At 37.9% G+C, this 16720-nt stretch overlaps 1 protein-coding gene across 1 annotated transcript in view; it reads right to left on the bottom strand.

The window, feature by feature from the left end:
- ACTN2 (actinin alpha 2) overlaps window positions 1-16720 on the bottom strand; it is a 68319-nt gene that overhangs the window by 42834 nt on the left and 8765 nt on the right. Inside the window, exon 2 of the mRNA XM_051782837.1 lies at window positions 486-600. Within this exon, the coding sequence (XP_051638797.1) occupies window positions 486-600 (115 nt within the window). The remainder of the gene's footprint in view (window positions 1-485; window positions 601-16720) is intronic.

The following is a 16720-nucleotide window of genomic DNA, read 5'->3' as shown; positions in this document are numbered from 1 at the left end:
ATAGTGAGTTTACATCAGTTAGTCAAAAGTTCTTGGATATTCCACTCTTTTGAAAAATGAGACCTTTTACTTATGACTAAATATTGATCTAGTTTTGCTTTAGAAACTCACTTTTGAAAGCATTGGTCCATCCAATGAAGTCATTAAAAGTAAAGCAAAACTTTTATAATAAAAGCAGAATAAAATGAATTTGTAATCTATGTGTAACGGCTTTTTAATTGTTAGGGGCTAAGGCAAGGTCCTCATTGTTTTTGGTTTGTCCAACAACATCAATGATACCTTGATACACAAGCACCAAGCAGAAAATTTTGGAGACAAGGAGAAAGCAGGGCTTTTTTTCCCCCCTTTTGCTTTACAGTGTGTTTCATCTCTCACTTTTCAGTTTACTTTGTGTTTACTGTTTTATATTGTTAACAATTTTTGTTCTTTTAAGAGTGTTGCAGTTAGTGTGCTGTAAATACATAGAAAACTTTATTTTAACTAACCTGAGATAACTTCCAAGAGGAGCATCAGTTTGAGGCCATTCCTGAAGTCCTCTTCAATGTTCTCAATCTGTGTGCCTGCTTTCCTGAGATGGGAATTGCACCAGGCTGTAAATGTCTGTAATAGTAATTAAAAATCAGTAATTAAAAAAAATACTAATCAACATAACATTTTCCAAAACAACTGCTAAGCCATCTGAGTAAACTCTGCATCTGAGATGTGGATGTCCACCTCCCATTCATTCTATACATGTTGACGAGTTCAAAATTCTTATCCCAGATGTTGATGAAGATGCAAGGATTTCTTGAATAGAAGCAATTTTGTGCTAGATTCTGCTTGTCAATGGATCTCCTGACAAAAGATCTACACATAAAGACAAAACTTGCACACAAATGCAGATTCTTAGGTTTGCAGGGAAAAAACAATCACAAAAGCAACCATGAGCATTTTTCTCCATTCCATGGAGAATAACTAAGTCTGCTTTTAGTTGCAGAGATGAAAAGCAGAACTAATTCCATTGATCTGCAGAGGTCATACACATGTTACTTTTTGTATGAATGAAATCAAAACACAGGCTACTATGAAATCTTTGACAAATTCTCTTTGCTTTTCAGTGTCTGTTAAGATATATAAAGCAAGTTTGTATTTACTAGGTGTTTTACCCGAGTATTTAGGTTAGACTTCAGCTACTTGAAATTGTCAGATATTTGGAATTCCTCTTCTTTTGCTATTTCAGATTGCCATAGTTTTAAAAACATTTAATTCAAATAGTTTAAAACAATAAAATATATCCCAATTGTCAATATGAAATTCCCTTTGGCCTTCTTTACTCTTACGTAGTTTTTTAGACTATTTAATTTCTGATCTTTCAAAAACAGAATAATGAAGGACAGTAGATGATGACAAAAATTTTCCCTGGAACTGAATTTTGTAAATTCTAGACATACTTTAAGAAGACATGGACTGAATTTTCCCAAATGTTTTTTTTCTTAAAAATGCAACCTTTTGTTAAAAATAACATTTTTACTATTGTTGGGTTTGACCCAATTTATGTGAACAATTGATCTGCAGCTTGCTGGGCTCTTTTCTCAGTGCTTGTACAGTGACAAGGAACAGCTTGCTAAACTTTAGTTTTATCAAATTCTCCTATTGAATTGAAAGCAAGTAAGAAGAGCTACGGATATGGCAAAGCTGTGGAGTGAAATCCTTAATTCTAGGCACCAGGAAAAGGAGGAGAGAGAAGAAAGTATTGGAAGTGGTTCTGGGCAGGGATCCTGTTGACCTGCAGAGGATGGATTGCAGGTAAAGGCATAAGTTGCTCTGTGTGCAGATGGGGATAAGTATGGGTACAGCTGAAGCATCTCTGCAAATTCATCTATTTTAATAAAGGGATGTTAGCTTGAAAAGCAGTCATGCAGGAAGGTAAAACGCTCCTCATGTTAAGGTAACTAGCTTTTCTGAGTTCATGAGAGACCTGAAACCAGAGTGTACCAATCATCACAACAGAGATACTAGGCACCCCTACCCTCAGGGCACGATATGATGGAATGTTAGGATGGCATTTGGTTTGGATAATTATAGAGTTAGGATCTAGATTATAAGACTAATTTGTCTGCCTCAAGCAGTATCTTACTCTAGTGATATGTATCTGAAAAGGCTTAGCACCACATTAAGTCATTTGCAAACACTAAAAATTATTACAAGCATCTTGGAAGGAATAATATTATGGTAATACAGAAGAAACAGCTGAAAGCACTAAAGGGTAAATGCACAAGAACCTTGGATGGCAATTTGGCAATAAATATTAGAAAGTTGAACCAGTAAATAAATGAGCCTTTCATGAATTAAGTGACGGACATATGCTTATCTGCAGATGCTACTGCAGTTTGTAGAACTGTTCCAAGCACACCATACTAAAGTCAAAGAGGAACATGGAGAATACCTTTAGCCAATTCCATCTCTTCTTTTAGACATTTATTGTAAGTGTTCTGACCTTGTACCACTCAAGTAAATGAGGTTTCCTCGTTTTTCATTTAATTAAGGGTTTAATGGCAACAATCCCACTGGCTGAGCAGCCTTAAAATACAAATCTGATTCCTACTGTGAAAAAAGCTACTTCTCAGTTTGTTAAGAAGAAATGGAACCTGGTACTTCTTAGTACTCATGTGTATATATACATATATAGGGGTACATTGGGAAACAGCCCTTGAAAACAAAGGGGTCCAGGAGGGATGGACATGCTTCAAGAAGGAAGTCTTGAACACACAGGAGCAGGCTGTCCCAGTGTGCCAAAAGGTGAGTCAGCGGGGAAGACAACTGGTCTGGCTGGGGTTGTTTAGCCTGGAGAAGAGGCTCAGGGGAGACCTCATCACTCTCTACAACTCCCTGAAAGGAGGTTGTAGCCAGGTGGGCGTCGGTCTCCCAGCAGTAGGACAAGAGGGCAGGGTCTTAAGCTCTGCCAGGGGAGGTTTAGGTTGGGTATTAGGAAGGAATTTTTTACAGACAGAGTAATCAGACACTGGAATAGGCTTCCCAGGGAGGTGGATTCACTGTCCCTGGAGGTTTTTAAGATGAGACTGGATGTGGCACTTAGTGCCATGGTCTAGTAACCACGGTAGTGTTGGATCAAAGGTTGGACTTGATGATCTCAGAGGTCTTTTCCAACCCGGTTGATTCTATGATTCTATGATTATATATATATAAAACAAATTAGAATTTTATCCACCTCTAATCTCACTGTGGTCATCTACTTTGCCTCTACAACAGCTGATTCAACTTACTGAATGCTGCAATGACAGACACAAAACATAAGTTTTATACAAAGATCATGAAGTTTTCAAGTAATTTAAACAGTATCTCTTGAAAATGGACATTTTTATGGAGCTGAATTTACTGAGATACAAATAGTTTTCTCAATATTGTTCATTTTATGGAAACACTAAGCAGCCAACGTCACTATGATATAAACAAGGAAAAGGTGATGCTACTGCTGAGTCAAGCTGTTTTCAATAAACAGTTTGATGGCAGACACTGGTTTTATGATCTGCTTTTTTATATCTGTAGGTTGTTTAAGATTCTTTCCAGCAGTAAGGGCATTTGTAGCATTCTGAAGGATAAACCTGGAATTACCTACAAGGCCTCCATTCATGGGATAATAAGTTCTACTGAAGCACTCTACTGTGCACGGATTCTTTTTTTAGACTATCTGTATATACATAGTTTAGATTGTCTCCCATATCTAGAATAAGAGAATTAGATCTTTTATTTAAACTACAGTTTCTCAGAGCTTTCTGGTTTATCAGTGCACCAGCTCATGGAATGGTACCATCTATCCCTTTATAAGAATTGTCCTGTGCCTCATGGAAGTGCCGCAGCAGTACCTCACAGCAGATTTTCAGCATGTGGCTTCATCGTGTGGTGCCTTCCAAACTAGCTTATTTTTCCTAGGACTAAACATGGTTATAGGAATGATATTTAGGGAAGTGTTTACTGTGTTTCAGTGATGCAATCCATTAGTGACTGCATCAAGACTACTGCAAAACTTAACTTGCAAATTTTAAGAGTTTCCACAATCCACATTTTATTTAACCCTCATCCCTCTATTCCTATTGCAATACCACTTGTTCATATGGCTTTGGCTTTAACTAACAATTCTATTCATAGTTATTGAGGAACAATTCAAAGCACATTTAAGTCCTGGAGATCAAGATACAGCCAGCATACAGTACGCTGCAAATTTGTAATCCATTGGGATTTAAAAGCTATTAAATGACTTAGACAAAGCAAATTCCTTTTTCTACTGAGCTGTACAGAACATTTCAGAGTATCAGATTGCCCAGAGATAGAAGGCAGGACTGAAGGCACTGAGCTGAATACCAGTAAGGATACAAATAAATGTCTAAAAAGCTAGATATTTCTTTCAGAATTTATTTACCATACATAGCTCTACAAAGTTAAAATATAAATAAATAAAAATTCCTCCTTGTCAAAGTTACTACAAAAGAAATTTTGCTGACATTCTTAGATGAGAGACCCCAGAAGAGGGGATACAGGGCAGAAACCCAAACAATTTGCAGTCCCACAGGTAAATGTTCTCTTGTTCTCTTAATGCTCTATTAATTGTCTACTTCTGTCACAGGTCTATTTTGGAAACACTAAATCCAGAAAAGGGAATGTGGTTTATGTTCTATGCCCACTTAGCCTCCTTGTGAAGACTGCCAATAGCATATTCTCCATAATTCAGATTCATAATCTGTGATGGCAAAGTGTACATCTAGGGAAAAAACCCCCTTACCTGGTAATTTAGTCGGGACACCACTTAATTTTACAAGCCTCTGACAAGTAGAATTGCAATCGAGCAACAGAAAAGGGAAATATCTCTAATTAATTATCAGTCAAGTGCAGCTAATGCCAAAAAGGAATAGGGTATGCCCACTTTGTGCAAATATTTTACACACGCACACTGAAGGATGTGCTCTGCTGGAAAAAGTGGTACCTCTGAGGTCTGAATTGTCCTACACTTCTGGGAAAGCCCACATGTCCTTTTTATGTGAGTTTAATGATAACTTACTTTCGATAGTGGTTCAAAGCCAGAAAACAAGATGCTTTAATAAAAAGTTTCACATGTGCATGTGATAATATGAATAAAGAGAAATGAGAAAGTATCAGCTACCACACTCTCCAATATTGTTACCCACTGTGGGTCACAAGACAACTTGTTCCACCTCCTGAAGACGCAGAGTAATTTTCTAGTTTGGCACTGACAGTGAGTCCATAACGAACATCACTAAAACAGCAGCATAACTTGGATGCAGAGGGGATACACTCCACAAGTTCAGAAAGATTTATTTGCTTGCACTCAGAATTGAAATTTAGAAGTGGATCCAGCCTAATGATGGACTGGGGACCCATATGCTATTAGTACATATATTTCATATATCAGAGGTTAACTCTACCTTCACTCTCTCCATCTCAAATCAATTTCTGTCTGCTATAGTTTTTGTAAGTGTTGAAAACTAATATTTATTTTAAAAAGCATGTGTCTGCTTGAGTGTACCTCTACCAGTAGTCCAAGAAAGGCTACTTGCTCACAGGAGTCGTTTGGTTTTTGAGTTTCTAGCCTTTCTATAGCATTTAGAAATGAAAATATAGACAAAATCCAATTTTAACCTATGCGTTATGAAAAATGTGCCTGTTAAGCAAAACAGAAGCACAACTGATTTTAAGTGGACCTTAAATTCTAATAACCAGAGCAGAAGAACACACCTGACTAAAACTAACTTCAAATACAAACATTCAAAAATACACATTTGTTTATATACATATGTATTATCCTGAATTATCTGTCTGATAAAGTTGTTTCTTAAAACTGCTTTACAGCCCTTCTTCTAAGGAGTTTTTCCCCTCTCTTTGTGTTAGCTGAGGGTCTTCATTACCTCTAAGCTAAATGGGATGCAGTGATTCACTCTGTAATTATACAGAACATTACTGGGCTCTGAGTGCACGGCAAGGGTGTTACAGAAGGAGCTCTGCCAGAACATTCCCACTAGGCCAGACTGAGGTTTCCCCTTGAAGAATTTCCCATCTGTCTGTTATCCATGTTTTAAAATATAAGTTGTGAACCTGCAACATGATCTCCTAGCTCCTGTGTCCACACAGTGGACTGCAGAATCAGGGGTTTTCTCTGGGATTAGGATACAGTCCATGTTGGCCCTCATTCTCTTAACTGTTTAATTCTGCTCCCAAAACAAGAGGCATTAAGGTGAAACACAGCAGAAAATTGCATGGCCTTTATAAGCTAGCTTGATGTGAACCAATGACTACACATGGCACCCTTCTGCTGTTCCTAGAATATCTAGATAAGCTATACTTGTAGTATAATTAGGTGCATGAGGATATTTTTACAAATTGAAAATAAATAACATCTTACATCTTAGTTGTCGGTTTGAACTATTATTACCTGTCCTCTTGCTCTTCTTTCCCCTTGCAGTGGAAGCCTAAATGCATTGGCACATACTAGAATAACTCTAGCAGGGGAGGTGGTTCACCAGTACAACTCAATCATGTCAAAACACCAGTGGGCAAAGTGGGATTTTAAAACACACCTGAGCACAGCAACAATGCAAGTGAAGCTGAGTGAAAGCACAGTGAGGGATGCCAAGAAAGCTAAGGCAGGGAAAATGTTTAGCGTGTTGCAAAAGGTCACTAAATGGAAACCCTCAAAAGGCACTATGTCAAAACCAAATTCCTGGGAACAACAGAAGTGCTAAGCATAGAACCATCTCACAATGTAAGTTAGTAGAAGCTCCATCACAAGGGCCCCAAATCCAATGTTGGGGAAAGCCCTTCCTGCTCCAGCACATCCATCCATATAGCTGAACAGATGGTGTCAGATGATACGCCAGCATACTCCACACTGTCAGCAGATCTGCTCTACTAACTAAGGGAACTTCCCCTCTGTCCCTTAGTTTTATCATTCATAGGAGAAGTCACCAAAGGGATGCATTCATCACACAGGACACTGCACATGTCTTACAGGCACTCTGCATTTTGCTTGCCTGGAAGAGCCTGGGGAAACCTCAGTCCTCGCGAAGCAGGTGGCCTAATCCTGTGTGAGTCTAGGGTTTCTTGTAAAACATGCAACTCTGTCCAGTACTGAATGACTGAACGTCTGTTTTACAGCGCTCACTATTACCAAAAAAAAACAGATCATGTAAATATCCCTTCAAGAATCATTTGGCAAAAATGAAACCCAAGAAATGTCAAGAAGATTATTGACCTTTTGTTACAAAGTGTGTGACATTAGCTCTTTCTTTCAGAGGAGATCAATGTTGTTCCATTGATCTAAACTGGAAGAAAACTCAGGAGGTAGCAAGATGCATGGGAAATTCAGTATGGGTCACTGCCTGCACTATCCTCACTTTTTTTCTTAAGAAAAGAATAAGAAGGAAAGAAAGGAAGCTAAGAGGCTTTACAAGGTCTTTGAAGGGACTAAACCAGTTAAAATATTGCTAGGTTGATTAGGAGCAGGTGGATATCTTTATTGGATCACCTGAGATAGCTGGAAAAGAGAGAGAAGTTTTCAGGCACATAAGCCCATCCTTACAAGTGAGGGAGAAGCATCAGTCTTGAGCAGGAAAATTTAGGTAAAACTTTAGGTAATGCAGGGTTCTGATGAATCATCAGTATAATGCTCCAACAGCTCTATTCCCTGTCGGAAGCTCCTTCCTTTTTCAGTACTATTGATGACACTCATTTATGAAAGCTTTACAGCTGCAAGCATCTGTAAGATCCAAATATGTGACTTCTCAGAATACATGCAGTACCATAGGGTAGTCTGCTTGAGTATTTTTTTAGTTTAAAACAATTCTGCCTACTTAAATGTATTTTTGAACAAAACCATTGATATTTTAGAAGTAGGAGAACACGCAATGTTTAAAACCCCATTTGAAACTAAAAGGTATTCAGGATCTGTAGGACAGTTCTGGTCTAGATCTACTTTTCATTTTTGGAATTTCAGGAATCATGCAAATAAGAGAACCTTGCTCAAAAAAATAACACAGAAATAAAAGAAGGAGGGATCCAACGAAAATCTTCAGCAAAAGCATGGGCGTGGTTTTATCTTGCATTATAAAAACTATTGGCGAATCAGAGCTCACCATTGGCGAATCAGAGCTCAAATCAGTCCAGCAGTTTAATTACCTAGGTAGCCTCATCTCCTCAGATGGTAAGATTGACGGAGAGATAGACAACAGGTTAGCAAAGGCATATAGTGCTTTCGGAAAACTACATAAAAGGGTTTGAAAAGCACAAAGATCAGTGTTTACAGAGCCGTAGTGCTGTCTACTCTTTTATATGGATCCAAATCATGGGTCATCTACCGCCACTACCTCCGGCTCTTAGAACGCTTCCATCAACGCTGTCTCCGCACAGTCCTAAACATCCACTGGTCAGATTTTGTGACCAATACATCTGTTCTAGAACAAGCAGCAGTCACAAGTATTGAGGTCATGTTGCTGAGAACACAGCTGTGCTGGGCAGGGCACCTCTCAAGGATAAAGGATCACCGCCTCCCTACAATCCTGCTCTATGGTGAACTTGCCACCGGCTGCCGCAAGAGAGGAGCCCCAAAGAGAAGATTCAAGGACTCCCTGAAACAACATCTCAGCCTTGACCATATTGATCAACATAACTGGTCTACTCTGGCCTCCAGTTGGGAGGCCTGGAGACACACCATCTATAACGCTGCTGATGCTTTTGAGAACGCACACAGGATCACTCTCGAGGAGAAAAGACAATGCAGAAAGAATCAGGTCTTGCCAATACCACCTAAGGAGTCTTTCTGCTGTGCCTTTTGCAACCAGACTTGTCTGTCTCATATTGGCCTTTTTAGCCTCCAGCATGCTTGTAACAAGTGTGGGTAGAGCCCTTCCCAAATCTTTGTTCGTGAAGCCTACCCATGGTGGTGATGATGATGATGATGATGATGATGATGATGATGATGATGATGATGATGATGATGATGATGATGATAAAAACTGTAGGATACCTTCACCCATTCTTATCTTTACAACATAACTGCAATGTACCCAATTTGTAGGCAGGAATTAGAAAGACAAAGGAGCTGTCAGGAAAAAAAAAAAAAGACTGCTGTCTACTTCTGATGTGTTCTCTGAATTCTGAGTATTCTAAGTATTGTTTTACAGATTCTTATCACTAAGCAGACCAGAGTGGTCCCTGGCAAATTCACAAATGTCAATTTTAATAAAAAACAGAGAAACAGAGTCTTGTAGGTGACAAAAGGTCTGGCATACTTTGTTTACACAAAAGTAGGAAACTTTGCTAGGCAAGTGAGCATCAATTTTTGCTAAATCCAATCTTAAATTTCAAAATTAAACTTCTAATGACAAACAAGCAAAAACTTACATTGTACTACATTTCTAAGCCTGCAGTTAGGTACATGCATGTCCTCTGATCATGATTTTGTCTACCTAAACTCTAGCCATTTGTCCTAGTTCCACTGGTTAAGGTAGAGTATTTTAAAGGTCCCCACACCAGGACTTTCCAGAAGCAGATTTCTTATGTTATCTACCTATTGCAACCATCTCTTTATCAAAGAGGAAAATTAAACACAAAAATAAATGAGAAGTTTGAAAAGAGAGCAATACTTAAACATTAAAGAAGTCAGAAAAGAGAAGATAATAAATCAGATCTCTGTATTCACTGAAGGCAGAATTTTAGACAGACGGTCAAGAGGAAGCTTTAAATTAATCTTTAATTCTAGAAGCAGTGAAGCACTGGAAGAGACTGGCTGGGTAAATGCGGAACCCTCTTCTTGGACATGATTAAGAACAAGTTGGATAAATAATGTCAAAAAGAGCATGAGCATACTTGCTTCTGCCTAAAAGTATAGAAATGGACTAAATGCTTTCCTTGATTCTCCCAGTAATACTTTCCATGCTGTTCATGGAAGATTCTCATCCTAACTGACATCTACACCGCAGCCTTGAAAAGGGAGAATAGCAAGAAGACTGTTTTTCCTTCCAGATTCTGTGTCTGAGAAGCCCTAAAACTTAGGTACATAAGTTATCCAAAGACTACAAAATAAGAAGTCACTCAGCAGAAAACAACTCCCTTACAGAAATCCAAATGCTTGGCATGCAACAGATAGCTGTAAATTTTGTTTCTGTCAGGGTGTTCTTTCTGTGGTGATCCCCATTTCCCTCTTCTACTTTCGTATGACCCTTTAATTTCCCTTAGCAAAAAGAAATCTAATACTGGAGATTTGTCAGGGATATTGGAAAAAAAGAGAGTAGTAGGTGATGACAGAGAATAATACTGGAACAAAGCTGAAAAAATGTAACAGGATAGAGGGAAAGGAGATTCAAAGTCAATAGGCAGAAGAGTGTTCACAGAAAATTAAACATAAACCAAATTAAAATGAAAGCAGATTCCATGATCTGTTCTATTGGTATGTACATTTCTTGAGGTGTGTATTATGATCCTTCAGAAGAGACCCTGACACATGTGTTTTCTCCCCAACTTTGTGACAGCCTTTTAGGCACTTAAAACAGGAATTCAAAAAATGTTTTTACTGTCCTAAATGCTGAGCAAATTATGACCCATGATTCCTCATATGGGACTATAATCCTTTTAACAATGATGGGAGCAGATGTTAGGCATATCTGAGTACTTTTAAGTGTTCCACTTCTGTATTCAAGGATAATGAGAACAATAAAGCCCCCATATTCCACCACACTATTGCAGTAGAAAATTAACTGTTGCTTATGGAATGCTCGAACACTACCCTGAAAAAAAGCCCAATAAAGAAATAGTAGCAAGAAAGATTAGAAAGTTAACAAAACTATAAATACCTTGTAAATAAAGAACTGTAAAAAAATGAACCAAAACCTGAACCTACTGTGAACAGATGGAAAACAACAAAAACTACCAACATCGTCAGCATCTGTTCTCTATCACCCAAAGTCTTGAAAACCAAATCTAGCTATTTAGTATAAACCAGTTACCTACTACTGTAAATATAGTTACATGATAGTTACCCTTCCCTCCTTAAATACTTAGTAAATTTTGAAATGTGCCAACCTCTCCAGTATGGAGAAAGAAGTGGCTCAGGGAACTGTTAAGAATAGCAATGACTGTGAGTAACCCCACAGATGCAATCTGAGAAAGCATTTTCACATACAGGAATTTTTTTAGCTTTCACCCCTAGGATGAAAAGTCACTGTCCCTACCTCTCACTAATAAGGTCAGTTTTGGGCACCACCAATGAAGCTTCCATTTCTGGTGGTTTAAGTGATGGGGACACCTGTCCTCCCGAGAGCTAAACTGAGTGTACAACTCACCTCATAGATATTACCAAACAGTCTGCATGTGTTAGCAACCTTGTCACTTATTCACCTGGCCTGGGTTCAAAATACTGACCTAAAAGTGAAAGGTTCCCATCAGCCACACATTCCCAATCAATAAATTAAAAGTCCATCTTCAGTACAAGGCTATCTTTCATCATGAGCTGGGGTGTAGGGACTATTAGAATATTCCACTCAGAAGGCTTTGCAACACTGAGACTTTCAATTAATAATCTCACCACCTTGCTGAGCAGTGACAAAGGTCAGGGGTTTGCAAGTCAACTTTCTCTTGGGTGTGAATGACTATTTTTGCAGTTTGTTCATTCACATTATATGCATGAATCCTTGAAAAAAGATGGTCACAAACAGCATTCAGGCAATACACTGTGAGAATCCTTTGCCTAAATGTGCATGTCCAGCTGTATTACGGCAGCCCTGGATAATTCATTCTAGCTAGATGAAGTAATGAGGAGCAGGGTCTTTCAGTTTGCAATGATCTTACCTCTTTGTTTTCCCTCCTACTTCAGTAACTATGCATGGCATCATTTACAGTTATACCCTACCTTTTGATGACTCTACTCTCTTTGCCTTTTATGTAAAACAACAGGTATGTTAATGCCTTGTCATAACCGAATTAATACCTCTGGATTTTCTGGCTTACACACCATTACTCAATGCACATTCTCAATGTACAAAATTAGCACTAGAGAATGGCAAATAATGGTATAATCTGTGAAGTAAACAAAGTTCTCAAATTACTAACAAATTTCTGAGTTACAATAGCCCCCATATTAAATTGCATTCTCTAATGAGAGTGAAAAGACAGACAGTGAGTAATGGCTCAATATTTGAGTTTTTGCTCTTCCACAGCTATTTGTACTCCTTCTTTCAAGTTATAAAACCACTTTGTATTTTCCAAATCATTATCCCACAGTAGAGGTGAAATATAAATATGTCCCAAGGACTGAGAGCTCTAAATGCAATATCAGAAGGGCTCTGTTAATCTTCACAATGGAGTGTATTTTACAGTCTCATATACATTTTGCAAAGTTAAAATGCTGTAGCAAGCAAAAGAACTTTTATTTCATAATCCTCAAAAAACAAATTTTGATGAAAAAATTATCTATGAATCAAGCATATTCAGAACACAGTTCTTAAATGGGAGTAAAGCTTTGAAAACAAAACTAAATAAAAACAAAAAAGGAATTAAAGGAACAACACAAATGTAAAGTTTTGAATAATCTTGTTTTGGTCAATGGCTCTTGCTTTCTTTTCTTCTCAGATGTTCATTTTGTATTTCCCTCAAAGGAAAAGTTTATGAACACGTTGATCTCTTTCAATAGGCCATATGGTTTCTAGCATTTAGTAATTCAACAATTAACAGATCATGGTAATTTTTTTTTTTTATACATGCAACACTGCCAATTTTGCTCTTCAAAATGCCTCCTACTGAAATCTGCAGAAATAGAGAAGCATCACCCACAAGGACCTGTGCCTTTCTGACAGAACCACAGTACTCCTACGCAGCATGACTGGGAGCGTTACAGCATCCAGCCTGGACCTCTGAGGACTGCCAGCTATTTGCATGGCACAACAGTATTTTCCTCTAATAGGGTAAGCTAACTTTAGAGCATACTAACCAAATATTCTCTGCTCCAATACACTGCACTTTGCAGAGCTTGCATGTACCCTATAAAAACAAGTAAGCTTGACATTACAACCTGAGGTAGTATGGCTACAGCAACTAATATCTTACACAGCACTCCCGGTCACTTTACACCACAGAACCTTACAGCACATATCTGCAAATAAATTAGTTCACACCCAGTTGTCAGGGCATTAAAATAGATTTGCCACTAAATAGATCTGCACTAAAATAGATTTGCACGAAGTTGAGCGCAGCAAAGAAATGTTGTACATATTCTTATAAAAGTTTTAATGGACTCTGTCACCCATGTAATAAAGACTGCATCTTTGCATTTATACAGAGGTATATATTCATATCTTAAAGTGCTGTCCAAATACCTCTCCTCAACCAATCAAGTATGACACTAGGAACCTGAGCAGAGAGCTTGAAGAGCATAAAGTGTGTAGGTTCTGCTAGAAAGTCCAAGGTACTGAAGCATGCTCCCAAATATCTCTTTTTCATGCACCCTCTGTCTTGCTCTCCAGAAGATTTTTAGATACAGATCTTCAGTGGACAAAATTAGACACCTCCCAATACTTTTGAAATAACAGAACTGAGACCTATTTGCATTCTGGTGCTTTCTGGATCACTTTTGAGCAAAGTGATATTTGGGAGGTCTCACTGTAAGCGCTATTTAGACAAAGAGTAATATTTAGGGAGCTCTTTTTTGATCTAAGTTCTGAAAAACCATGAAACACAAGGATAGAAAAAGGTATTTCATATGTCATGGGACTAAAATATCCAACCAAAAGTTGAAATGTGATAGGGTCAAAAGAAATTCACCCATTTCTACATGGCTCAGAATGAATTAATTATGGAGCACCACCTTTCATGCTCAACATTTCTACTTCACAAGAGTATCAGCAAACTAGAAAGCCTCTTCAGAAAAAGATTTGCAGTAAATACACCAACAGGTTTGGAGGGAATCGTTTCAGCAATGATAAAATATTTGAGACCAGCCATTCTACCGTTTTCTCTCTCCACCCATATTTTCCAACTGACCACTCCTTCACCATTAGAGAAGAAAAGAATAATCTCTTCCACATTTGCCTCTCCGTGTGGAAAGTTAAAAATGAAGTATAAGTAATCCAAAAAGGTGGTAATCTGCAAGGGACAAATCTGCAGGTGTGCTTTAAAGCACCCTCTTATACTGCTTGGGGCTTTTTCTCCAGTATATTAAACAAAGAACGTGCATTGCCACTACCCTATCAGTGTCAAATAAACTTTCTTAATAAAGAGACAAGATCTTCTATTATTTCCAGTCTCAGGTCCCTCTTCTACCAACTGTACCCTACAGTGCTCCTCCTGGTTTCCCAAAAGCTTATGAACTATCACAGATAGTGTTGGCTAACAGTTTTGTTTCAGAGATACATATTTTAATAACCAAATACTATTGGGGTGAAACGGAAGAAACATTTACACATTACAGTATGGAAGGAACTAAAGGTATGCCCTCTGGAAATAGAAGGATTAATTAAAGTAGGCTAATCCAGGATTTAGTTGACTGGATTTCCAAATGTCTTTCCCTTGCTTTCTCTGTTGATTTTCTTCACCATGCTATCTTTATCCAATAATGATATACTACATTATCAGGTGAGTAAGTAAATCCATTATAAATTGGTCAATATAGTCAATCAGAGTGGGACAAAACTATGTTCCTATCCAACTTAGCAACATTCTCTGAAGCACTTCTATAATCAGAAAATCAGGTCTTCTGACAGATACTGAAAGTTTTTTTCAATTCTACACTCACCAACACACACATCTTTAAGTCTCTGACACCAATACATGATGGGAAAAATATGTCAATAGTCAGACTCCAAGATATTTACACAGTCAATGTTATCTTTGCACTCTGTTATGTAGTACCTTTGAAGATAACCAAATCTAGTTTCACTTGTTATCTAAACTGCAGTTTCAGATTAGACTCTTACAGGGAAAGGAAAACCTCATACATTAATTCCTATTATGCAACAAAAGCTCCTCTGTGATATATATGCCGGTTTACTCAATGCAATATTTCTCAATACACAAAGCATATAATCTGCCCATGTGAATTTCTTTACTATTGTAACTGACAACTAAAAAAAATTTCAGTTTTTATTTCGCTTGCTTTAAGAATCTGTTTTTTAAAGAATTTGCTAATTTCTGCAATAAAAGATACTACTGAAACATATTGGGTTGATTTTTTAATGAGGCATTAGCTATAGAATATCCTGTAAGCCAGCAAACTTTCAGAAAATTCAGAAAAATGTTAGCGTTTCTAAATAATTTTTAGTGAGGCTTAGGTTCCTAAATTCCTGAACTTTTCACAAAAACAGACTAAAGAGCAAAGCACTACTCAGGATGGCTTGATTATATAAGAATCAGAAATTTAACAAAGTAGCCTGTTCTAAAGCACCTAACTTAGATGGGTAAATAAACAATGATGACTGGAACCGCTGAAGGCATAAACATCAGTGTTTTAGACAGTACAGTGTCTGTGATAAATAAGCTGCTTCATCAATTAAACACACAGTTCTTTATTTATAGTGTATTTCTCAACAGGAGCCATGCTGGGACCTGTGCTTGGTCATGGAAAGTAAGCCAACTTCAGCCTCATGTATGGTGTTTTGCTTGTCTTTCAATATTAATGCCAGATGGATGATAAGTGCATCATACATAATATGTCCATGCGGAGATATAGCTGTCTGTGGGGCTGCACTGCAAACTACATTATTGAAATGATTTAGGATTTAGAAGCAGTAAGAAGAGGGAGAGTTCCTTCAAATTTCTTCAGTGATCTGGTATATAGCAGAAGATCATTGTACCAGCAAATGAAGGGGACTGGAAGTCTATGGATAGTAGCAGAATCAAAGGTGGTCAGTTAGTCTGCCAAAGAAAATGTGTGGTGGAACTACTCTCCAGAGTACAAGTGGAGATGAGCTTGGACTATAGAGGGGTTTTATAGCCCAAAGAAACGCCTCTAGGTTAAATAATACCCCAGAGCTACACAATTATTTATGGCTGGGTGTTTGGGGTTTTTTGCTTTTTTTTAAAATTTGTATTTAATGCAGCTGGGTACTAGTTCTCTTCACATTCAAAAGTGCAATGTCTTAAGTCTTGCAGCAGTGAAAAGCTACACCAGTGTCAAGACTAAATATGAAACGGAGTTAAAAAAAATCATTTAATGCTAGATGGTTAAGCCTTTCTGTGAGTGCCAAAAGAGCAGGCTGATTTTCAAAGGTGCAAAATAGACAGAAGTTCCTCCTGACGTCAGTGGAAATGCCTGGGTGTTCAACACCTATAAAAAATATGAGTGTTTCCTTAGATGCTTAAGGAATAACCACAGATGCTAATTTTAGACGAAGGTAGTCACTTTCCATGGACTCCTGGTATGGTAGTGGGGGTGAGCAAAGCTCTTTCGGGGGGGCAGTTAAGATTAGAAGCCCTCTGCTCTAAATTAGGTTCTGCAAGTTATCAAAGTAATGGATGGCTGGACTTCTTTAACTTACAAGTTTTTGAAGAGAAATAAGAACAAACATCAGATTTCAAGTTGAAGGAATTCTCGCAGTTAAGAGCAGCTGGGAGGAAGCATTTGAAATAAATGGAACATCTTATTCATATCAAGTGCAATAAACATTTTGCACTTCCATCTGTAAAGCCAGCAACATAGGTATTACAATCACTGCTTTGGAGATAGACA

This window comes from Manacus candei, unplaced genomic scaffold (assembly GCF_025592945.1).
Source record: "Manacus candei isolate 608988 ecotype Guabito, Panama unplaced genomic scaffold, ASM2559294v1 h1tg000017l, whole genome shotgun sequence".
In the NCBI taxonomy this organism is placed as follows: domain Eukaryota; kingdom Metazoa; phylum Chordata; class Aves; order Passeriformes; family Pipridae; genus Manacus; species Manacus candei.
Note: the sequence above shows the minus strand (reverse complement) of the source record. Positions and strands in the feature narration are given on the sequence as shown.